We start from the raw sequence: 25,105 nt of genomic DNA, 5'->3' as shown, positions 1-25,105 counted from the left end.
CAAGTTCACTGTTAAGTACCAAGATATACAGACACGGTAGCTTTTAAGGCAACCTATAAAAAAAACTGTTAAATAGCTGCACGATCATGAAATTTCATGGGAAAAAACCTCCACAGTCCCTGAATACCCAATTGTGTACCGTTGATTTAAAGGCTACAGATCGTCACAATTCGATATCCGCGTGTTCAAATTTGTCTTGGCACAATAAGGATGTGTTGCTTTCACGAAACCCTGAGAAGTTGCGCCGTGTGTCTAGTCATATTCGCAAAACGACCTAACAAAAATGACTGAGTACTGCACAAGCACTCGGTCGCGTCCTCGTGATAAGTGAAAGCTTTCTTAGCTTGAGCCTAAACGATAACGTCTATAGTACATTCCTTTAACTGTGGGCGCACTGTAGATCATATTGAAATTAATTTCGGTCTGGTATTTTTGATGCACTCAGTCTTAGAGACTTCAAAAGATCAGGAGTACACAAATGGGTAACATCACATTTTGAGACAACTGGCCAATTTTTCAGATTCATAATTTTTCCGCATTTGTTTTTAAGGGCAGGGAGTCAAATAATACAGTTTGCAAAAGCTTTTTTTCATTGATGCATTCTTGGGACTGAGGAGGATAAGTTGAGCTAAATGTGTTTGTGTGCCTTAATAAAAAAAGACTAAAAAAAACTATGGACCATCTTCCCGAAGGGAACCCTGATGGGATGTGAAGCAGCAGTGGTGCGCATGGCGTTGACTTGTTTGAAACGGGCGTCAATGCAGGTGCCGGAAGAACGGTTTGAAGCAAAACTTAGTGTAGCGTCGGTGTTATCCGCACGCAGTCTCTATTCTCAAACACGATCGGCGTTCCTGACTCTCACTCTATTCTCAAACACGATCGGCGTTCCTGACTCGCACTTCGTCAATGTCGTTAGTCTTCCACTGCCGACACGTGTGATCGGCCTCCCTGTCTGGCGCGACGTTACCATTCGCAAACGCGATCGGCTTCACTTTTTTTTTTTCTTTGAATGCGCGGCTTCTTTAGTGTGATCGCGCGTGCATGCGGGGACAAGTCGCGGCCTTCCGCGGCGATCTCTGTAACAACCAAGCGGGCCATGTTCAAATCAGCCAATGGCTGGTAGATGGGCTTTCTACGAGTGATTTTTGAGCGTTTTTGGTCATTTGTCAAGAGAAAAGAGAGTAATTTTTAGCTGACAATAATTTATGGTGAATTCCAGGCGGCGTGCTGGGCTCTAATATTTGGCTCACATGTTGTCGGGAGCCTCTACTACCGATCGGCACCGTTTTCTGACCATACTAAAGTGTTGCAGGGCCTATTAAAAGTTTCTCTATGTGCTGCATGAGTGACGGCTTTTGCAGCGTGCACAGTTTTTTGGTACTTTTGTAGGTTGAAACACTGTGCTTAGACTATTCAAAGAACCTTTAGTTAACATCTAGTAAAGATTTTATTTCTTGCCCCGAATAAGCTACCACTGAACTGGGGGGCATGCATGTTGTTTTTCTTTTTTTTAGGTTTGAGCAATTCATCTTAAGTACGGGTTTTTTGCCAAGCTCTCAGTCCTTAGTTGTAGGCATAGGTTGGCAAAAAAAAAAAAAAAAAAAGTTGTACTCACTCAAGCAATATATCATTGCACTTGGACTCGCTCGTCGGGCTCAGACTAGTCAAACTTTTTTTTGAGCTGGGCTCACTTGTTCTCGGACTCATGAAAGTTTTCTTCAACCGGACTCACTCAAACCCTCCAACATATTACTCGCCGGACTCGCTCAGACCCGCGGCTCGATCTGAGTTCGAGTGAGTCGACTCATGAGTGAGTTCGCTGACCTATGGTTGTAGGCCTTTGTTACTTCAGTTCTAGTACATTTGGCACAACAGAACATTGTGAAGCTTGAATTCAAGCCTTTATTAACTCTTTCGCTTGCCTGGAATATGGAACCTTTGGTCACTGCTCAGCACCCTCATCAAGCAGTGACGATGAAGATGAAGATGTGGTTGGAAGCTTTCTTGGACTGTTAAGCAGTGTAGACATTGCTACCTTGATTCTTTCTCATAGCATTGACAAGGTCCAAGTAGTAGACAGTCATCAGTGTAGATTTGTAAAAGTAATTGGTAGCTATGGCAAATTTGCATGAAACTTCACAACCTCTTCCAGCAACTCTGGCTTGTTTTCATGTCATACATTCATGAGCAGCAGTAAGAGCTTTGCACTGTGCCTACACATAGCATCATGTTGAATACTGAAGTCTAGGCGGTGTGAAGATAGGTGCACAGATCTGCATATCAGTACTAGTACTTGAAATCCATCTCTTAGCAGCTAAGCGGCATTTCAAAGATATTTAAACAGACTCAGTAAAACTTAAAACAGCATTAATTTAGATTCTACCCTTTTGCTCCTTTTTTGTGTCTACATTTTATGCCTTTTTTACGCTTAATTGCCATCGATGTGAGACTGATTGTCGTTGTTGTAGTCCTCATTCAGTTATTTTTGATACGTGGACAATTAAGTTCTTTCTGTATTCTCAAACACCTGGGATGACTGGCAGTTGCTTATTATTAATTCCACTGTAAAAAGCAATGCAAAGGGCTTTCAGTATAGGCTCTTTGATAAGGGGTGAGTATAAGTTATGCACGTGACTTTTAAGCTCAAATTGCAGGTGAAAGAGTACACAAAAAGTGTTTTGGTTGTATAGCATTTAGCATGTTCTGGGCTTGGACAAACAATATTGCAATTCATACTGAAAAAAAAAAATTGAGTAGCATAACAGAAGAAGCAAATGACATTGTGTGAACACCGTGGAGCACTATTGTCTGAAAAAAAGTAATTAGTGTCTACACTTTCATAAGAGCATGTGGTACCACAAAAGGGGAAGGCTGGAAATCTCAATCAACATATGCTGCAGCTGATAGTATCGGAAAGTAGACATCTTTCAAGCAGGGTGTCGGAAGTTCCGCTTTTTGTTTTGTTTCACAGACAGAAGTTTTATTTCATTTCTGTTTCGGAACAAAAAAAAAAAAAAAACATTCCGTAAAGATTCGTAATGGTTTTTCAATAATAAAAACTAACAAAATACTTAATATTAAAAGTACTTACTCAGAAAATAAACGAATGAAAAACAAATGTGTATTAGAAAGTGTTGGGGTTTTACGTCAGAAAGTCACAATATAACTATGAGGGAAACCTTGCTACAACAAAAACTTGATAGTTTTTTCCTCAAGTCTGAATCCCCAATTTTTGTGAAGGGGGTGCAAACGATCTCACAAGCAGTAGCTCATTGAGTGTATTTCTCTATAAGCGAGACTGCTGCTTGGACAAAACAAACTTCAATGCCAAAAATGCCCTCTCCACTCTGACTTGTGTGGCTGGCACACCAAGGGCCACTTGTGCCAACATGTATAGCTCCGGTTGCCGCTCTTTGCGCTCGTGCTTCTTGTAATGCTTCATGCTTCTTGTAATGTGCGGCTCGTTGTCCAGCATTTCCAGTCGGCGTGCGATGTTCACTGATCCTGGCTTACTTGTCAAATGTGACTGAGCACGAACTACAGCTTTTTTCATTTTCATAAACGCCTAGACAGCATCTTCTGGTTCCTCTGAGGTTGGCGCAGGGTGCTCTCTGGAATGCAGCTTCTATACTGATTCTGCTGAAAGCCTGTGTTGCGCTTCCAGGTTTTGCACAGGTGCATTCTCGTTCGATATTTTTGATCAAGTTATAGTGGTTAACTTTCTCAAGGGGGAATTGGAAATTTATAGAACAGGCTCAATGCTTTGTGCCAAGAGTGTGAGCATGATCTCGGAAGGAGCCGGTCATCTGATATGTGTGACCGCTGTTCTGATCAAGCAAACTGCACCGTCGATAAATGCCTTCTCTATGACGGCCGGTGTGAGAGGCACACAAAAGTACACTTGTAATAATACAAACAGCTCTGGTTGCGACTTTTTTAGCTTTCCGCAATATTTCAACATGGTTACTTTGGGATGTCTGTCCAAGATGCACATTGATTTTGTACCCTGAGTTATGCCTTGATGCTTACATTGCATGACCTCAATTTTCCCGTTTTGCCAAGTTTTCTCGTGAACCAAAAAACGAGAAAAAATATTTCATTTTTACTCTGGAACAAAATAATAAATAAAGTTCCAGTTACATTTTCGTTCTGGTTAAATATATCTTTTTTTTTTGTTTTCGTTTCTTTCCGAGACTCTGCTTTTAAGTGACGCAGGTTGAACAGAAAATGTAGAAAGAGTACACAAGCCTAGATTCAATTTTTCTTCCGTTATGTTTGTGTTGCTTTCAATAAAAACATTAACCCTTTAGCCGGTTGTGCCTCATGCACAAGCAAACGCCCTCATCAAGCAGCGAGGATGGCGACGAAGATGTGGTAGATAAACCAAGTGCCTTTCTAAAACATGCAGTGGGATTGAAAAAACTAAAACAGACTGTCAAGAGCAGTGGGAAATGTCGCACTGGAAGGCCACTCTTCCTTAATGTGACACTGTCAGAGGTACTATTGAGTATTTCAAGGCATCTTTTCTTGAAGCTTTATGGATCACATTGTGGAGCACAGCAAATTTTTTTGTGGTGCAGAAAAATTTTAACAAAGGATCGGGTGTGCCTCGTGACGACCTAGATCAATTTTAGATCAAGTTTCGGTTGTTGCAAATTTGTGACATACCTAAAGGTATAGATAATTTAACTGCGGAATCAAGTAAAGATTGCTGTGTAAAGCTGAGAAATGAAAAATGTATTTTTTATTAGGGCGGTTTCATAATTAAGGCATTAAAGGGTCGAAGGAACAGTAAAGAGAATAAAAAAAATTGTCATACTGATAAACCTCTCGCATACCAGCTCTTGTTGTGTTAATATTAAACATGAAAATGTGCATAAAGAAAATGCAGGTTACTACTCTACAGGAACTCTTGTGACTTGATGTATTTTGACGGTATGTACTATGACTTACATAGCTTCTAGATGAAAATTGCACTGTCGAGGGGGTCAGAGACTTCACATACGAAGTCTGCTATGAACTTGCCGTAATGGTTTATTGCAGTCCCATCTTTGTCTTTCTAATCAACAATTGCATTGACACAATGGTTACTGAAAATGTCATATTGAAAGCCGATTTGTCTTATCGCTACAAGGAGACATACCTTTTCTGCCATGTGGGTATATGGGCAAGGAGTGTCACAGCATTTATACATTTTTTTATGCCTCTTCAATATTATATGATCTTTCTGCTGCACCTCGTGCAAGAGCACAAGATGTGGTGTTGTGCTTGACATTTTATTCTACTTTTTTTAACAGGAGAGATACAGACCAGAAGACGCATTCAGGCTTGCGAAGAATTCTTAGTGTTTGGAAAGAGAGATCTGTTTTCGACTCTCATCAGATTTCGGACTTTGGCCAATATCTCTCGGACAAGGTGTCGGAACCAGAAACAGTGAAAGACTCTGGCCAAAATACAGGTGTTCTACCTTTCCATGTTTTTGTACCATTTACTTTTTCTGGATGGTGGGTTTTTTACAAATACTTACACTTGAATGCTGAAGTGAGCTAGTAATATTTCGGCTTGGTAACATAGCCATCATGCAAAAAAGCTTGGCAAAATACAAAATAAAGTGATGTTATGCCTAGTGAATGCCCTACTATCACTGTTAATTGGTTAAGCTTTGATTGAAACTAAAACTAGTTTTTAGTGCTAGTATCTTCTGTAGCTTTGTCATTACTGCCGATTACTGGAGGCCGGATTTTTAGCAACTAATAAAAAGTATGTTTTAGGCACCAAAGACAGGCATACAAAGCAACTTTTTAGGTGTAAAAAAAATAGGCAGGCAAAGCAGGTTTTAGGCCTCTAATGTCATAAATGTAGGCACAACACATTTTTACATAAATCCAAATTATTTCAAAACAAAAATTTGTGTGACCTGTACCTGTGACAGCAAAACAAAAAAGCTTATTTTTTGTGATGACACATAGGTGCCAACTGTTAAACATAACCGTGCAATTCTCATTTTTTCTGCACAGTTTGCAGAGTACTATCTGTCCTTTTAAAAAAAATTCGAAGCTCTTATCAGTGAACTGCAGGCACTTTCAACATTTCTGTGTATTTGTCTGTCTCTCTCTCTCTCTCCGTTTGGCTGCTCTCGTGATCGTGTCCTTAACATGGGGCAGACTAAAATGGGTATGGGAGGGTAGGAGAGTCTGAATGAGTTTCTGGTCATAACATGAATAACATGAAAATCCTGTTGTGTTCGTAGTCAATCCCTTTCAGACATATTTAGTACAACAAAGCCTGTATACCATGGGCCACAGGAGTGGCTAAGTGCCACAGGTGATTGACAGTTTATATTAAATGTGGGAGCGTTAAGAGAAACTCTCGGGGAAAAAATCAGGATCTTCATAGAAATCAAACTTTCTGAATGGCAATCAGGTATTCTACCACAGAGCCATGCCAGATCTTGAAACTGCTTGGAAAGGAAAACTCTTTACGCAGGCGTAAGATTGGGCAACTTTTGATTGTGGTTGCAGAGCTGTTTATCTAAATTTATAACCAAATAATGAACATTATATATTTAAAGGTATGACACAGGACGTCATGCCGTGTTTAATGTTGTTTGCGGTTCCAATGTTGGCTCCATCTTTATAGTAGTCTATTTAACATTTATATTTTTATGACTCGGCAAGCTATATTCGTTAATTGACCCCAGGGGAATACGCTAATGAAAGTTAGGTGTGATATTCATATTGTCACACCGTGCGTTTCGATAATACTGACATCTGTGCACTAACGTGAGTGCTGTTATTCTGTCATACTACAAGTTACCCTGTGTAGTCACCGGTAGAAGCCAGTGTAGTCGGTGTTCCTGGCCTGCTTCCCCTTCCATTTTTTATAGGTAGTTTGTGTGGTCGTGCTTCCTTAGCCATAGTAGTAATGTCTGCATTTAACATCATCAAGGCGCTCTAAGGGGGAAAAGGCTTCTCTTTGGTATCAGTGCGTGCTCAATATGCTACAGCTGGCTTTGCTCTATGCGTTTTTGCCGATGTTACGTCAAGCGATGATGACAGCATATGACAGCTTCGCCCCTAATGTTCTATGCACTTAAAAAATTCAGCACCGACAATTACTCTCCGATTGCATCGCATGAAACGGAACTCCCATGAGCCGTGGGATCTGCCTAATTTTAATCTCTGGCATGGTGGGTCTATTCTCCTCTGTCCAATCGAAACACTCCAAGGTTTTATTATTTTTGGCACGGTTGAGAAGTGCAAGCAGCACAGGAGCAGATAGCCAGAGCACTACACGATCTGAATGGAAGGACTCCTGGTGTGGGCCGGGTCTAATCATGTAGGTCCAAATCCTCCCCTGTCGGTGAACATATTAGGATGTAAATTTTAAACAAAACAGCTGCCTGCAGAACCATTTTTTTTTTCTTTTAATCTACACCTTCCTTTCCCCCTGACTGCTCTCCGTGGTTTCACATTTGCGTAACGCCTGCATATCGTCAGCACAGCGGCGTATGGTGGCCAGCTCGTCCCATTTCACTGCTGCTAGTAGTTTTCTGGACGTTGAAATAGAGGACTAGGTTGAACCCCATGGAGTCCTGACACTAATGTATACTTGCGGCCTCCCAAGTGACTGGCCCCATAGTCTTGAATTGTCAATGTTGCCCTGTAACACGAATAACAGTTCCAGTAAAACCGATAGCTGGGCGAGTTTGTATGTATTCATATTATAACTTTCTTTAGTGCGCACAAAATGCTACAAGAAAGGAACAGACACAAGTTAGCGCTCGTCTGTTTCTTTCTTCTTCTGTGTTTTGTGCGTGCTAAGGGAAGTTATAATATAAATAATGGTCTCAAACTGCACTCGAAAGCGAAATTTTATGTTAATTAGTGTTGATATAGGAGCCAAGTTTGAAGATAGACATTTATGCTCACCTATCGGCTGTTAGGCACAAAAGCCAAAAATAGGCATTTATAAGCACTGTATAAAAAGAAAGAACTATAAAAACCCTCTTTAATTTTAAATTCATGCTTGTGCACTGGAACCTCAATGTAACAAAATATTGGTATAACGAAATAAATGAAAAATAATTTTGTTATATATACAGTATTAGAAATAACATTCATTATAAATTTTTGGATATAACAAATTTCTTTTCTTGTAAGATGCACTTTGTTATTATGAGGTTTGAGTGCATATTAAAATGATTCATCAGGAATGCCAAACACAAAAATAAGCATTTTCCTAAAAGCCGGTCTCTACTTGTTTAGTATAGCCGAGCGATTTTGTTTTGCTTTTCTCCCTGCTATATGAAAGTCTTTACAAAGTGGTGGCAGTCTGAAGCCGCAGCAGGTTTAGTGTGCAACAAACAAGTATTATGATATTCCTTATTATCGTAACTTCAAACTGTACAGAAGTGTAGCATGGGTTAAGTAGGCTGGAGGAACATCATGACTTGCAGAGCAGGTATTCACATGACATTACAGAAACTGTGTAGTAGTGGGTATAAGTGCCTTGTGCCACTTAGGGCTGCATTGTACCAGGCCATCTAGAGTATTTTTCATGTTATTTTTTTGTTCACTTCCATATCAAGCAGTGGTTGTTTTGCTGTTAGACTATATATATGATTGGACCAGAGGAATGTTTAGGAATGCTGACTGTCGTCTCACTTGTTACTGGCTGCTCTTGAGCTACATTGAATGTAAATAAGTTTTGGTAGTCTTAATGAAAATAATTGAGGGTACAGCATGCTCAGATTTTAACGGTTCAGTTGCAACTTTAGTTTACTGCTTTATGTCAGTGGGCCTAATCAGTTGCTTGTTCCAATGGTTCAAGGAAAGTGTTATGGCAGTTGAATGTGTAAATCTAGGTTGTACTAATTGGCCTGTATGGCCTGTATAACTAAACATGGATTTAGAATTGTCAATGACATTGAGTGATTTTGCATACTTTAGAGACTGAAGACTCGTACTGTGGCTGCTGGGTGAATATAGATAACATAAAAAAAGCTAATCCACAGATTTATTTAGTTCTGTAGCATTTTTATTTATTTATGTATTTTATTATTTATGGAGCACTATGGTGGCAGTTGATCCCTTGTAGATTTTTTCCAGGATGTTTATATATGCTTCGTTGACACCCTGATTCCACAGTGCCTGCATGACTGCTGATATTTCTACTAACAAAATACCAATAAAGAAGAGGGTAAGGCAGGGGATACAATCTTTTCAATGCTACTTACCGCTTGCTTACAGGAGGTTTTCAGAAGCCTTGAATGGGAAGAGTAAGGGATAATAGTTAATGAAGAGTACCTTAGTAACCTGCACTTCGCCGGTAAGATTTCATTGCGGAGTTTGATTACGGAGTTAGACAAGGAGAGCAGAAAGATAGGTCTTAAATTTAATCTGCAGAAAACGAAAGTAATATACAACAATCTCGGAAGAGAACAGTGCTTCGAGATGGATAATAGTGCACTTGAAGTTGTAAAAAAACTACGTCTACTTAGGACAAGTAATAACCGCGGAGTCGAACCACGAGATTGAAGTAACGAGAAGAATAAGAATGGGGTGGTACACATTTGGAAAGCACTCTCAAATCATGACTGGTAGATTGCCACTATCCCTCAAGAAGGTATGTACGGTAACAGCTGCATCTTGCCAGTACTTAGCTATGGAGCCAAAACCTAGGGACTTACAAAGAGGGTTCAGCTTAAATTGAGGACGACGCAGCGAGCGATGGAAAGGAAAATGATAGGTGTAACCTTAAGAGACAAGAAGAGAGCAGAGTGGATCAGGGAATAAAACGGGATTAAGGATATCATAGTTGAAATCAAGAAGAGGAAATAGACATGAGCCGGGCATGTAGCACGCAGGCAGGATAACCGCTGGTCATTAAGGGTAACTGACTGGATTCCCAGAGAAGGCAAGCAGATTAGGGGGAAGTTAGGTGGGCAGATGAGGTTAAGAAGTTTGCGGGTATAAATTGGCAGCAGAAAGCACAGGACAGAGTTGACTGGTGGAACATGGGAGAGGCCTTTGTCCTGCAGTGGACGTAGTCAGGCTGATGATGATGATGATGATATATTTTTTGTTTATTTACCAGTACTTGAGAGGCCCAATGGCATTAAAGAAGCGAGAAGTACATGTGAGAATACATCAAGATTAACAGCTGTATTGGAGCAAAAAGACAAAACAAAAAATGAATACATTATCGTACAATAATAACTAGTATGGTTTAACAGCTATGCAGCAGTACATGTAAGAGTAACAAGGAATAAAGTTGCTTATGGTATATAGTGTTAGCTATATAAGTCCATGAAAACAAACAGGGCCTATTATGGAGGCAATTCATCCGGGAAGGATATTCCAGTCCTTAGAAGTACAAAGAATGAAGGATTGCAGGTAGGTTTTTGTAGGGCACGGTGCAATGCAGACTTTGTTTATGTGGCTGATGCGTGGAGACGTGCAGGACGCTGTGGGCAACAGCTGAAAATGTTTGTGGCTTGAAATGAGGAAGGAGAGTTTCTGAGCGTCTTTTCACGAGTGATGCAGGCAGTACATGTGAGTGAATCTAGCAGCATTATTGTGGACAAGTTCGAGAGAGTTAATGAGGGTGTTAGAGGAAGGATCCCATTAGATATTGGAGCTTTGTACTGATTATTGCTTTGTAGAGCAGGAGAGAGAGATGATTTCTTAGAAGTCAGAGATGTAGAAGAGGAGCTTCATTGAAGAGCAAGTCGAGAAAAATGTGTGATATTTTGAGAAAGAAAAGGTAACAATTCTGGTAGCTCCAGAACAAGTGGGGTCTACAACAGCTTGAATTTTTTTTTGTGCATGGCTCACTGCATTGCTAAATGGTTTGCTTGTGTTATATGGCATTTGTGTGGCCCAGTGCACCACAAGGGACATGCCCCGTCTTCCCATGAGGGCACGCCTTTATGGAATGATGCCGAGCCTGCAGCAAAGCGAAAGAAGCCTTCTGATTGTGGTGAAGAACCTTCAGAAAAGATAGACAAGGATGCTGAAAAGTCGGGAGAACCTCCAGATGTAAGTGGTATCATCATAAAATGCATGAAAGTTTTTTGACCAGGCACTTTATAATGGTATAAATGGTTTGGTTATGGTATGACTGGTTGTGGCTGATAGAGCTAGGTGTGGAATAACAAAAAAAAATTCTTTCACAGTGTCAGTTTGGCTTTGGGTTTCACATGCCCAATTTCCTGAATGAGTTCTAGAACTGGTTTGATGTAATAGACTTTTACCATTGACATGTTGCTCAGTGCTGTAGCATGTGCTAAGCTGATACAATCCAGGCAGCACTGCTTTACCTTCTTGATTATGAAGGCTGTGGGGCATGCAAGAGTGGTGTCTGCATTATTCCTGAAGTATGCTCCATCATTCCAGTGTGCCAGTTTTTTGTTTACAGGCTTTGAATGCTTTTTTGTTTTGGTACTATTCCTTTCTTCATTAAAGGGCCAGTCAACAGGCTCCAACTTTTTTTTTACACCCCCCCCCCCCCCAGCAGGCTTAGTGATTCGTAGAGTAGACCGCAGCGATCATGTTTTCTGAATATTACAGAGCTGCGCGCCGCGCACAACCTCCATTTCGAAAAACAATTCCCGCGCTCCTTTCCTACGCCTGACCAATGCTCCTTCCGCGCGCAGTGACGCCAACTCAGCGATCGGCGACATAACGTAGCACGCAGCTTGTCGATTGGTCTAAGCCAGGTCTCAACAAACACTAGTGAAGTCGACGACAGTTCTTGTTCCCACCCGTAGCTAATGACAGAGCTACAATCATACGAGTTGCGAAACTCCCCATAGGCATCATGTATTGAAAGCCGGACAAGTCGCTGGCCCAGTTTCTAGGAGTGAGCAGATTTTTTCGCCACTTGTTCATGAGAACATCCACTATTAAGCACTTTATTTGTGTTTTGTGTCACTGCTACCAGATGTTGCGACAGTCCGCTTGCGAAAAATCGAACCCCCGAAAAACTGGGTCAACTTCATGTCTGCAATTTGCAACGCAGTTTCGCTGCCATCATTGTCGGCTGCAAATCGAGTGACTGGGCTGAGGACAAAGATCATCACCAGGTAAACGGTAAACAACAAGGCACCACAGCAAGTGGAAGTGCGGTGCAATTGATTGAGTTCGCCGACGGCGTCAATTGCTCACATCTTGTCACGTTGCCGAAGTGGGTGCAGTCATGACGACGGGCTATGTTTTCCCTCCCTCTGAAGAAGAAGGGTGGCGAGGCCATGCAAAAATTTGAAACCAGCTGGAAGCAATGTTCTAGCCCCTGCAACTTCCTTATTATAGCACGTATTCACAAAATTATTACGGGGGCATGTTCACGAAGTAAAAGTACACATATTTTATTTATAACAATTTCTGGCCCTTTAAAAAACATTTACACGTGTTCTGGGCTCACATTTGTTATCCTTGTAGTTTGAGCTTGAGTGCTGTTTAGCACTCTGCAAATTCTAAAGGGAAAATGTGTGTGCATATCTTTGTGCTGCTATGATTGTACATGAGGTTTGTAACCCTTTTTTTATTTTACTTATTGATATTGACCTTTTCTGACAGCCAGGGGTTCTGATCAAGGCATTGGCTGACTTGGAGAACACAGCCTCCTCTGATGCTGTTGTTCGAGAACGTATAGCCAGTCTACCCCCAGAGGTATCAGATGCCTCCTTGCTAGAGAAAATTCAGGGTGAGCTGGCTTCAAGTTTCCAAATAACATATTGGTACCATTTGGAAGTTCTCTTCTGATAAAGGGTTCAGTTTTGCATGAAACCTAGTTGAGAATTAATCCGGTTTAGCATTTTTTTTTTGCTCAGTTTATAAGAAGGTATGATCATTTCATTTATTGGTAGCACTTGCAAAGTAGTGTGTTTTCTTAGTGCATTAAAGTGAAACTGGCCCACCAATGAAGCAAATAATGTAGTACCAAATTATTCAAATCTTTGTCTTCCAGATGTGGATCAAAATTGCTTGTATAATTTCTCTGTGTTGAATAGCTTGCGTTTAGAAAGGGCCAGAATAACTTTACGTTGGCTCATAAACAATAAATATTTCTAAATAATTGAATTACTTACGATTGTTTCTAAATACTTCACCAACCGAATCTGAACTCTGATATTAAAGTTGCCACAGTCTAGGTTTTAGGCCTTGAATAATTTATGTCTGCAGCGGTGGTGTAGTGTTTACGGTGCTTGGCTGCTAACCCTAAGGTTGAGAGTTTAATCCTGGCCACTGCAGTCAGCTTTCGATTGAGGCAAAATGCTGGAGGCCCGTGTATTGTGTGATGCCTTTGCACGTTAAGTCAAAATTTCTGGAGCCCTCCACTATGGCATCTCTCATAATCATGTCGTGCTTTTTGGGCATAAAACCCTAGATGTTATTAAATAAGCTCTTTGCAGACAGTTGCTTTATACACTGAATACAAATCAGCTATGATTCATTACCAAATACCATATGGTTTATATATAGTATATACAGTTGGTTCTTATTATAATGGATAATAATAAAGCAAAAGGGGCTCGCTACATTCATAGTTATTTTCTTCCACAATTATGGGTGCAGAATGTTTCATTATGGTGGAACTTTGTATATGGTAGTTTTGTCATTGTGCTTAAATACGTATTGAAAACAAAAGGCATTTACAAAAAATTATTTAAATTGTTTAATTAAAGAAACACTAAAGTCAAATAACAATTTACATCAGAGTGAAAGCTCAATGTATGACAATATCTAAAACAACAATATTATCACCAGCAGCACCCTACTTACTAAGGAATTAGGGTAAATGAACAGGAATACATGCGTCGCAGTAGGAAATTTTCAAAATGATCCCGATGACGTCAGCTGTACCGCCTACAGTTAATCACTAGTAATCGAACTAGCTGCACCAAATAAAGAACCTTCCATGCATCAAGAGACATAATAAAATGCTGCTTGACGGTTTCTGTTTGATTCATGGAAAAATGAACTACTGTACATTAGTCACTATGGGGAATGGCACAAGAGGTTCAAAAATTCAATTTTGTCATGGTTAAACTGGACAGGTCTTGCCATCTGGCGGGGCCTAGTTGAACCAATTACATCTGCCATTTCTGAGTGAATGGCAGGAAATTGTTGAATTGCCGTTGTAGCTGCTGTGGCTCTCGCTGCTACTAGTCTTGGCGGCCGCGCAGTAAAGCTGGCTAACATTGTGAACGGCAAAAGTGACTTGAGATGTTTCGTTTGGGCAGGTAATTTGAAGTGTGCTAACCCTATGCGGACCACTAAAATGTGATTTTATTTTAAAATACGCACTTCCTTAGCACAAAAGTAACACTACGAGGTTTCTTGACTGCCATTTAAACAATAAACATCGACTTGAAAGTTGCCTTTAGTGTCTCTTTAAAATGAAATTGGGCAATAGTTGCACTACTAGCTGCTCAGTGTCTTGCTGTCTGTCATTTTTCGAGAGCAGTGGACGTGGTAAAATTATAAAGAACAACTGCGGACTCCCCACTGTAGGCTATTCACTGTGGCCTACCCACATTCTCTGCTGAGCTCAAAAGTTGAAGTTTCAATTCTTTCTGTGGACACATTACAATGAAGTAAATAAAATACAAAAAGTTTTTTGTACTTGAATACAGATGCACCTTAAAAAATTTGAAGTGCCATGCCTCTTCATAATGTCATCATTTTGCCATGCACAATCAGAGAAATGTTATCAAGCACTGGTCGCTCAAACATGACAGTGTTCAACTTATTGTATGTACAGTTGACCACAATAGTTTACGAACCACGTGAGCGCGTAGCCGAAAGCCTCTTCGCTACACTTCTGCTATGTCAGTGGGGATCGGCAGCATCTCAGCGCCCGGGTCGCATCCATCCCTGTATGTATTGTCTGTCTTGTTTTCTGACTGGGTACGTATAATTTTCATCTTTCACTTTTTAACGTTACATGTATTTTTGCATTTGTGTCTACGTGCAATCTTTATCACAAAGTGATACCTAGCCAACAGAATGATGTTCGAGGCACGCCGTGATAGTATTGATCCTGCTGTGAAAATAGAAATTTGACAGTCATACGGTAGATAAACGCTTCACGTGAAAACTGCGAACTAACAATGTGCTACGCAGCAGCAGAAAATTGAAAGGCAAGTGAATAACAAGAAGAGCCGTTTCTGGCTTAGCACTGCAGTCGATGGTGGATGGCGTACCGCTAGGTGGCGCGGACTGGCCGTTTGGAACGCACTCACGTGGTACAAACTTTTGCTGTTGACGGTACATGGGGCTGCTGTTGAAGCAAATCTGTGCATTTAACACTTGATGTGCTGGTTCCAGTGGCGTTGTAGCAGTGATGCTAAAAGCAAGCTTCTGTTTGCTAAAAAGCAACCTTCTGGGGTTAGGTGAATTGGGTTTTGTGCTGCAGTCGAGCCCGCTTATAACGAACCTGAGCGTGACACGGCATCCGTACGCTATATCCCGAAGGTCGTAGTAAAGGAAACACGGCTTTAAAAAGAAAGTTGCCAGTGAAAACAACTTTTTTTTTTTTCAAAAAAGTTTATGATGCACGTGTTTCAAAGAGCAGAAACGATAATATTCCGTTCAGTCACGGTGTGTACAAATGGAGACGCTAACTTCAATGGCACATCACACACTGTGTGTTTCATCAAATGGCTTGAAACTTAGTGTCCACATTTGTCCAGGCCTACTGAATGGACAACTCGCGATTATTTAACTACACTATGCTGCATATCGCTGCGGAGGATCACTTTGCTGGATGCAATGCCATGTTCGACGATTGTTCTACGTGACTCATTCCAAGACAAATGTGAAAAGTATTTTTTTTTTTCGCTCGAAACAAATACAACCAAAAAACAAACTGTGCATGAATTTCGGGCCTAATTACGGGTTCTTTTTATAAAGTAAGTACTGAAGCAGACTGGTGGCAGAATAAGATAATTAGTTACAGACTCATTAACTTTAATTACCAGAATGCACACTGAACTACACTTTTCTTTATTTTCTTACTTGAAATGTAATACTGAGTGCCTTGGAATTGTGCCACGTGACTTTGAGGCATTTCTGACAGCTCATTATATTTCGTGACTGAAGGGGATCAGGATGGCCTCGAGTTTATTTAAAGTGGCAGCGTGCTTTTCACCGAAGCCCGGGGTATATACAAGCTGCCTAAAAGGCTATTGATGCACTGCAAGCATGTTTGTGGACACTGGCTCCAAAGTTTCATCGTCATAGTCATCCGATTCCTCCAAATCACTCTTGCCGCACACTTCATTCACAATGCCCTCATCTGTGAACTGTTTCACAGTGTTAGCATCATCATCGGCCATAATGAAATCATCGCAACAAATGTCTCACCTGCTCTCCCATGTTAGAGTCAACAACGCTCTGCCACAAATCACCCCCGCAGTGGCCCTGTTCGGAAGCTTCAGGCTCGGCATCAGGCCCGACATCGACGAAGTCGGCCTTGTGAAAACAGTTTCGCGTTCATGTAGCTGTCACCGCCGCTCACGAAGCCTTCATCTCCGCAGCTGAATACTGGGACGCCCGAAGCAGAAAGTTGGCTGCCAGGTGGTCAACAGCTATGAGCAAGGGCTCCACAGCGCAGCCGTAGATTACGGCCAATCCAAGCAATCGCACTTTCGACATTTTGTTGAGTGGCAGGAAAAAGCGCAAAAGGCATCTCGTCCGCCATCCTGACCACACGTGCACACCAACAGCGAGCAAGACACGCACATGTGACACTTAAGCCAGAACGCGTGGTACGAGTCTGGGCTTGTTTCTAGTTGAAAAACGAAACTTCTGAATTCGAGCCAGTGTATAGCTGGCGTCATGGAGCAGTGGAGATGGGCGAAGGAGTTCCAATAAAGAGAGGATAGGATAGCAGATGTGCAAGAGAGGGAAGGAGTTGCGATAGAGTGAAGAAAGGGGAGGATATGGCTGAAAGGCGACCTTGAGAACTTAACGACTCGCGGGAAGAAGGTAGGTCGGGTACCTTGCTTGAAAGGTCCACAAAACGCGCAGCTCACAGGTAGAAAAACTTGGGAAAGTTGCGCACGAGCGCAGTGGTCAAAGAATTATTTTATAGCACCGGCGGGATTGCGCGGTCTCATTGACTTCGATAATCTCGATTTGTTTCGTGTAACAGCTGGGCTTGCGCTTTTGCACGCATGCGGAGGGCATGCTGAGTGAAGTGCGAAGTAAGCGAGAACAGGTCCTAAACAAAGAACGAATCGTGAATTATCAGAGTCGATGGAATAGCGTACACGCGTGCGTTGGAAGGATACGACACTGATCCAGACAAGACGCAGATGGTCGGGTACAGTCGGGGCCTATGATATTGGCACATGGTCTGGTTATCCAGGCCAGCGACGCCAACAACAAAACCGGCGATCAAAAACTGAGGGTAGACTAGTCGGCTGACTGGTCTTCGAAAGATCGGTGGCAGTGTGAAAACACAGGTCTCGTCTGGCGATTCGAGGTGCTCAGATCAGCTTGAGAGCAAAAGACAGAGGGGTGCGCAATAAAAAAACTGTCGGGGAGAGCCACAACTAGAGTGGTGGGGAGGCAGGGTCGGCGTTTTAACAATAAGAATCTATGGGCGCCTCGGCAATGGTTTATCGGTGGTCGAAAGTGGTTTTTTGGGAAGTCGCCGGAGTGCCAACTCAGTCCGCTGTAACCGATCGGCGGCGCTCAGGGACGTTTGTTGTAAGTGCGATTTTGTACCATTGAAATAATGTATATTTTCACGGTCACGAGGGTATCGTTCGTTTTAACCGAAAGTTTGTTTTAAGTGGGGCCGTTATATGTGGGCTCGACTGTGTTTGTACGAATACCCATGCATGGCTCACTAGTAGTTCTCACACAGACCGACAGACGGCAGATCGTCTCTCTGCTCAAGTGGAGGAGGCATGCTCTTTGCTGGCTGAGTACAACAGCCGGTTGGCCCAGGAATTAGAAGACCGCAAGCAAGTCTCGCAGATGCTGGCCAGCTTTACGTTCCACCAGCGAGAGCTCATGGCACTTGCGGAGGAGAAACTGGAGGTGAGACTGTCGTTGGGAGCATGAGATGAATGAAAAGGCGGGTTCATTTGTGTCACTAGTTTTTGCTGTATGTGACAATAAAAATTACATTATTCTTGCCTAGCAGGCCACTGGTGTCATAAGCTGCCCGAAGACCGTTTTGCTGTTGCAGTTGTCTTTAGTGTAAGCACATACTATAATCATCGTACCAGATTTGGGTCTGTCTGTGCGACTAGCTCAAGGACTGCATGTGATAGTGAGTAGACACTGATGGCAAGCATGTGATAATGAAAACAAAATGATATTGCAGGGGTGCAACAGCTGTGCCAATTGCGTCAATCTGATACCATTCCCCATTTTTACGCCAAGCTGTGCCAAAACCATGAAATTTGACGAAAATGTCCCTCGCTGCGCCAAAATGCCTGACCAGCCTAGAAAATTTTCTCAATTGCATTAATTTTAGCGAGAAATTGAGGCCACATTGGTCACCTGTAGCTTGCGACCTCAATCAATCTAGGCATTCCAACCCTAACCATACATCACAGCAAGATACTCGTGAAATGCAATTGACCTGATAAAGTAACTTCGCCGTGCGCCCATTGGTCTGCTGACCGCAGCAGATATCTATCGGGGGGATGGCTCAACTTCAAGACAAAAATTCATTGCCATAGCCAGCAATGCCTCGTGGAAAATATGAATTTGCTAGTCAGCAAACGCAGCTGTGGCATGTTTCAAACTGAAGCTAGAAGTGTATGCCGCTGTTGCTACGCTCGTATAAACTCAATGTGTTGCGAACGCTGGCATTCTTAGTGACCTTGTTGGTTGCCATAGCAACGGCACATAAGATAGCTATGAGGTGCCATCGCCAAGCCAACAAGTTGGTTCCGTTGTTACTTTACCTAGTCAAACACATCTTACAAGTGAGCTGAGAAGTTTTCTCCTATACTAACCCCATCCTGAAAAAAAAATAAATAAATAAATAAACCGGGTGGGGGAACTGTAGCGGTACAAAAATTTCTTGCCCTTGTTTTCTAACCCGTGCAAAATGCCACTTAAAGGAACCCTGAAACGATCTTTTGAAGTTTTGTCGGCGTTTAGTCTAGAATATCATCGGACCATTCGCGCCAGAATTTTGGTGACACGCCATGTACCATTATATTGTTCCTCCTTCTCGCATCTGCCTGGCCCCCTCAACTCATCAGGCATGCTGGCATCGCTGGTGATCGCAGAGCTCTCATGAGCGCACTCGACAATTTGAGCTTTTACCAGTCTAGACCTCCACGATGGCACGCTGACAGGCTGTGCGCAGTGTCGGAGGCCATCAATCACATAGTGCGCCTGGCAGCACGCACGCGTCTAGCAACAGAGGTGACGATTGCGGAGTGGCTCATATCTGTTCCGACAGGTGCCGCCATTCTACCAGCCAATCTTGCTTCCGCACATTCTACAGCTCATGACAGCCAATCAAATCAGCAGCCGCAATGACATGGCTGCTGATGTGCTCTGGTCTCGTCAAGTGGCCAGAGTATATCGCTCTGAATGGGCGGTCTAAAACACATTTAACCAAGTCGCAACGATCTGCAGGAATTCGCAGCTTTGATGCGTTGTAATAAATTATGTACACAGTTTACGCAGAGAGCTCAAATCTGTCTATAAATAACCCTTGAGACTTCGTCTACTGGCCAAATGTGTTTTGTACAAAATCGCCGAAACCGTTTCAAGGTTCCTTTTAGTGACCTTTGCCACACTACACAGGTGGCCGGTGCAAAAGCGTTGGAAGGGGCTGTTAGCACTAGCGACGGAACACAGCACTGTTAGTTCAATGACTCGTGTGTGTAAATTTGGATTTTAGTGCTCCAAAAGTAACATTTTCCTGCTACGAAAATTGCTTCAAATTCTATTTTGGCCGTTGCACCCTGCTATTGTGATTATCGGTTCCACCTATTTTAGCTGTCCTCTGCAAAATGCGGCTACTACCCACATACGAGCGATGAAAACACGGGGTTGCGATGATTCGACCTCCGATTATACATGGCTGTACACCGAGGCTTAAGCAATGTGTCATTTTACACTCGCAGAGCAAGATCAACAGAGTCCAAACAATGCTGTTTTACGTTTTAAAGTAACTAAACTTTTTTGCCAACAAGCGGTTGCAAAGCAGTTAAACAGCTCATGATCGTGTGAAGTGGCATATTTTTCTGTGAGCTGTTAGACTCTAAACTTCCAAAAATATTATTAATTAAACAGTCATAATGCATTAATGCATTTCCTCAGTATTACAGTCTACGCAAAGCCTCTGTACCACCTGCAAAGAGCCCACACACGAGTCAGCAATGCACCCCCTTCGTCGGAGCTGGTGTGATAATGTGGGACGCCGTAGTAAGTGACGCAGTTGTCTCCTCTCCCTACGGAGGGGCGGGCGAGGAGGACATCGAGGCACTCTAGTGTGGCAAACATCACAGCGGCACCTTTTGACAGCAGCTTGCAAAGCTCAAAAGTGTGCACCATGCCTGCGTCTTTTCTTACCTGCCAGCCTGCTCATTTGCTAGCTTCAAGTGTGCGTGCACTGGAACACCAAATTATGCAGAAGGTGTCCCTTCTTCAGTCACTGTGGAAGAAATGAGCGATGGTATTATAATGAAAATACGTAACTTGTACTGGCAATGTTGAATACATGCCATGCTCTGTGCCTTGTTTTGAGATGCACCGCGGCACGCAAAACATGCTTTGTGTTACTTTTTCTCAAATTAACATATGTGATGAGATATTTAGCACATTCACTCGTGCATCTTAATCATGCATGCTGCGATTTCTCGTGGTGCTTGGAGCAAGCATGTTGTGCCCATTCATAAGTGCAACGAAAGAAGAAACAGGGCATCTGCCAAGCACAAAGGTGCAAGAAAGTACACATGTATTTCAACCAAAAAGAGAAAGAAAGAAAGGTGCTGAAATATTGGTCCTCTGCTCCAAACCAGGACGACGTTTTTAGTTGGACAAATCGCTCGGTGCTTCCAAAGTGACCGCATAAGTGCCGTGTTGGGTTTTCCCTGACATTCTGGAACAAGTGCACTTGAGGTGAGAAAACAAGCAGGCTGGCGGGTAAAAAAGAACGTACGTGCACTGTGCATCTTCTCAAGCTTTGCAAGCAGTTGTCAAAAGGCACAACATAGCATTTTGCCACGTGCTGCTATGGTCTATAATAATTTGACTATCACTGTACATGCTAAAGAACCCTATATGGTCAGCGTTAATTTGGAATTCCCCACTATGGCATGCTTCAATACATATGATTTCGGGATGTATAATCTCATAATTTAATTTTTTAACCATTGTTATCTACGCAAGGTTGTGCGGAGTATAATGCAATTTAATGTCATTTGTAAGTACAGTTGTATCATTATTCATTTTTTTATGTGAGTTCTGCGACGTTTTTGTGCAGTTAGCTTGATGACTACAAGACTACAAGCCTTGTGTTAAATGCCACATCCTTCTCAATTTCTGGTTATGCATGTTTCTAGGAACATCTGACTTCATGTCTAGGTGTCTCCTCTTCTTGCACTTCTGGCATGTTTGAAAACTTTGTAATTACATATACTTCTCACAAAGCCCGATAACCATGTCCTGCCATGCAAGACTGGCCATTTTGAGTGTCTGGTATGAGTGGCAATCTTTTTTTGTTTACGAAGGTTTTATAATCACTAACGAGAGTCTGGCCTTGCTATGTGCAGGAACACCGAGACAAGCTGCACAAGGTGACGCATGTCAGAAACGAGCTCAAGTCTCACCTGCAGAATTTACCTGACCTTACCTTGCTGCCAAGTGTCACCGGTGGTCTGGCACCCTTGCCATCAGCTGGGGATCTCTTCAGCCACAAGTGATTCTTGTCTGCTCGGTTCTCAGGCCACAATGGACTGCTTCTGACTGCATGACATGCAGTCAGTCTTCTCTGGTTAGCAGCCACGAGTTAAGGCTGTCATTTATGCATTGGGGGAAACTTGCAAAGTAGTGCTCTTCCCCCCTCATCCTCGCCCAGATTGTTCTGCATTTCTCTTTTTTTGCATCTCTTTTTGTTGCAGTGTAGGCTTGTTCTAGGTTTTGTGAGGGGACATTCAATGCTTTAATGTGGCTGCTGTGATCGATGTTTAGAGAGGCACTATAGTCACCTTTCAGGCCATTTGTAAGCCTTGTGCACCTGCAGAATGCCTAGTATAAAAAGAATGTTAGTCTTGGTGTGTTTTAAGCCTTAACGACGTGCATAGGATGCCATTTTCTTTTCCCTTACCCCCCCCCCCCCCCCCCCCATACCAGCACCACAAACAGAATACATTTAAGAACATAAATGTCATTTCAGTTTAATTATGTCAGTGCACTACTGTAAACTTTTGTTAAAAGTTGCAATGCTTGAAAAGCTATCAGGAAGACCATAATATATAATATACTTGTGCCATCAGTACTTTGCTTGTAATAATGAAAACCTGACATAAGACATGCATTTTGGTCGGCACAAACTATGAATGCTTTTTCTAATTTACTTTTGTCTATTACGAGAAAGCAGTGTACTCTCCGTGTGTATATTTTACAATTAGAAAGTGCAGAAAGTGTAGGTGTTCTTGTTATGTAGTACTATATATATATATTCCGTGTACAAGCTGTGTTATGCTCTAGGAATGATGTCACCAGTCAGACTGGCTTTTGTTAGGGGTGTGCGAAAATCAAAATTTTTGCTGACCCGCAAATCGCGGGATCAACCCTCGGCTGCGGCCGCTGCATTTCCAGTGGAGGCAGAAATGATGTAGGCCCCTGTGCTCAGATATTGGTGCACGTTAAAGAACCCCAGGTGGTTGAAATTTCCCGAACCCTCCACTACGGCATCTCTCATAATCATATAGTGGTTTTGGGACGTTAAACCTCACATATCAAACGTCAATAGAATATCAAAATTTTCTAATAGTAATCGAGTACAAGTACATAGCTTCGAATACGAATCGAATATCAAATAATAAGGAGATGCAATTTTTTCACCAGTAATCTGTAGTTAATTATATATTTATGTAGGAAACGGTACACTTGTTAGCTATTCCAGTCTGTTATTACAAAAAAAATCACCATTACCATAAGACTGTAATAGTTGAGTTTGTGACTGCGATGTCTTGCATGTTGAACAAACTTATTCCCATGTTGAACAAACTTTTTTTTATGTGGTAGTACTTCATTTAAAACAAAAAAAAAGGTTTTGTACCTGCCATGATGACTAGTGAACATGAGGCCCATGGTTTAACTCCTGTCATGGCAGCTGTATTCTGATTAGATGAAATGTAGTCTTTCACAGCCGTGTACCTGAGTCCAAGCAATTATTAAAACAGCCCAGGTAGTCACAATTGATCCAGGTGCCCACACTACCAGTTTTGGCTCGTAAGACCCCAGATCTTATCGTTTCTTTTTTTTTAATTTTCGCCCCTGTTCTTACCAATCCAGCCACTAAGTTAAATAGGATTACTTGGGGCATTTTTCAGCTTTTTTAATTTATCAACTGATATGCCTTTTGCTAATATGTCTCTCGGATTTCCTTTGCTTGTATGGAAATGCCAAACAAAAGCTCTGTTGTCGCCTTGATTTTGGTCATCCAGTTTCTGACAAGGGCCTTCTTCGTTCAACGTTCTCTGATACGCCGTTTGCTAATATGTCTCTCGGATTTCCTTTGCTTGTATGGAAATGCCAAACAAAAGCTCTGTTGTCGCCTTGATTTTGGTCATCCAGTTTCTGACAAGGGCCTTCTTCGTTCAACGTTCGCTGTGTTATGTTCTTTTGGTATCTTCCAGCTGCTCCTTTATTGACGGGCATATGATTGATTGTGTCATTCTCCTTCACATGACTGCTGTCATCTTTGAATTAATTTTCCTTCCATGAGAGTCTAAATGTATAGCATCCTTCCTCCTTCATCTGATTTCTCTCGAAGTGCTGTAGCCTATGTTCACTGCACAACTCAGTTTCTTTGTAAGCTCTGACATGAATACTTTCCGAATCTGTTGGAGCCGCCGAAACACATTGCTCTTCTAAGCACGTTCCAAGCACAATGACTGCGGAACAGTTAACGGAAGTGGCCCTTAACAAAGGAAGCGGGCCTTGCACAGCCCATCCAAGCTTAGTGTGCACAGCTTTGAGATTTTTACATTTCTTGCACACACTTTTCATATTTCCAGTCACGAACCGCCAGTAGTTGTCTGAACCCACGAGTAATAAAATGAAGTTCCCGTTTTCTTCATTTAGGCAATTGTTTTGTTTTTGTTTTCATTTAGGCAAAGGGCTCATGTGTCCTATCGAGTTTTCTTCATCTTCCTTGTGACTTCATCATCTGGAATTGAAACGTGCTCACTACAGATGTCTTCTTCTTCTAAAGCTTCGATTACAATAAGTTCCTTCGTTTTTTTTTTTTTTTTTTTTTTCCCAAAATGCTTACCCTTATCATAGTTTTGTGCATCTTGTGACCTCCGAATACCCCCTACGGTAACAGTTTCTATTTGCAACAGCTGGCAGCCAAGTTGGCAACATGTTTCGATGGTGATTTGGTGACCTCCTCTGTTGAAGAGTATTCTGTAGTTCCTTGACGACATCTTTCTGGCTATTCTGGTTGTCAATGACGGCAGTAGTATTGCAGGGCTCGCTTGTTCGGAGTGAAGGTTTACTGTTGTCATAGATGCGTCGTTTACCCTTTTCTGGAACTGCGGGTCACACATAGAGGTAACATGATGTCAGGAGCATCCATTGCATTTCTGTCTTGCTCTACATTATGCCATGTGACCTTGCTCGAGACATTGAAAACATTTCCCTGCTTTGGTGAGAATCATCTTCTTGTCTGCCAAACTCACTTAATTTTCGCAGACTTCGAAGCAATGCTTCGATGACTTACAAAACAGGCATAGGTCAGGCTTCCCCAACACACTTGATACAGCTGCTGCTGATGATAAGATACATTGCCCTTCTCGCTGTGGTATCTCTGCAGCTTTCTGGTCGACCACTGGCCTTTCCGGTTGTGCATATAACGCCAGAGTTTCTCGGCAGTGAAGCTG

The 25,105-nt window shown here is 42.2% G+C and overlaps 1 protein-coding gene across 1 annotated transcript in view; it reads left to right on the top strand.

The window, feature by feature from the left end:
* The window catches only part of LOC119176553 (regulation of nuclear pre-mRNA domain-containing protein 1B), a 35,930-nt gene extending 13,642 nt beyond the window's left edge, over window positions 1-22,288 (top strand). Inside the window, exons 3-7 of the mRNA XM_037427903.2 lie at window positions 5,298-5,458; window positions 10,888-11,042; window positions 12,582-12,708; window positions 17,884-18,059; window positions 21,767-22,288. Coding sequence (XP_037283800.1) covers window positions 5,298-5,458; window positions 10,888-11,042; window positions 12,582-12,708; window positions 17,884-18,059; window positions 21,767-21,916 — 769 coding nt within the window. The 3' untranslated portion in view covers window positions 21,917-22,288. The remainder of the gene's footprint in view (window positions 1-5,297; window positions 5,459-10,887; window positions 11,043-12,581; window positions 12,709-17,883; window positions 18,060-21,766) is intronic.
* Window positions 22,289-25,105: the final 2,817 nt, after the last annotated feature.

The sequence above is a fragment of the Rhipicephalus microplus genome, chromosome X (assembly GCF_043290135.1).
Source record: "Rhipicephalus microplus isolate Deutch F79 chromosome X, USDA_Rmic, whole genome shotgun sequence".
Classification (NCBI taxonomy): Eukaryota; Metazoa; Arthropoda; class Arachnida; order Ixodida; family Ixodidae; genus Rhipicephalus; species Rhipicephalus microplus.
The sequence above is the reverse complement of the archived record's forward strand: the minus strand, read 5'-3'. Positions and strand labels throughout refer to the sequence as shown.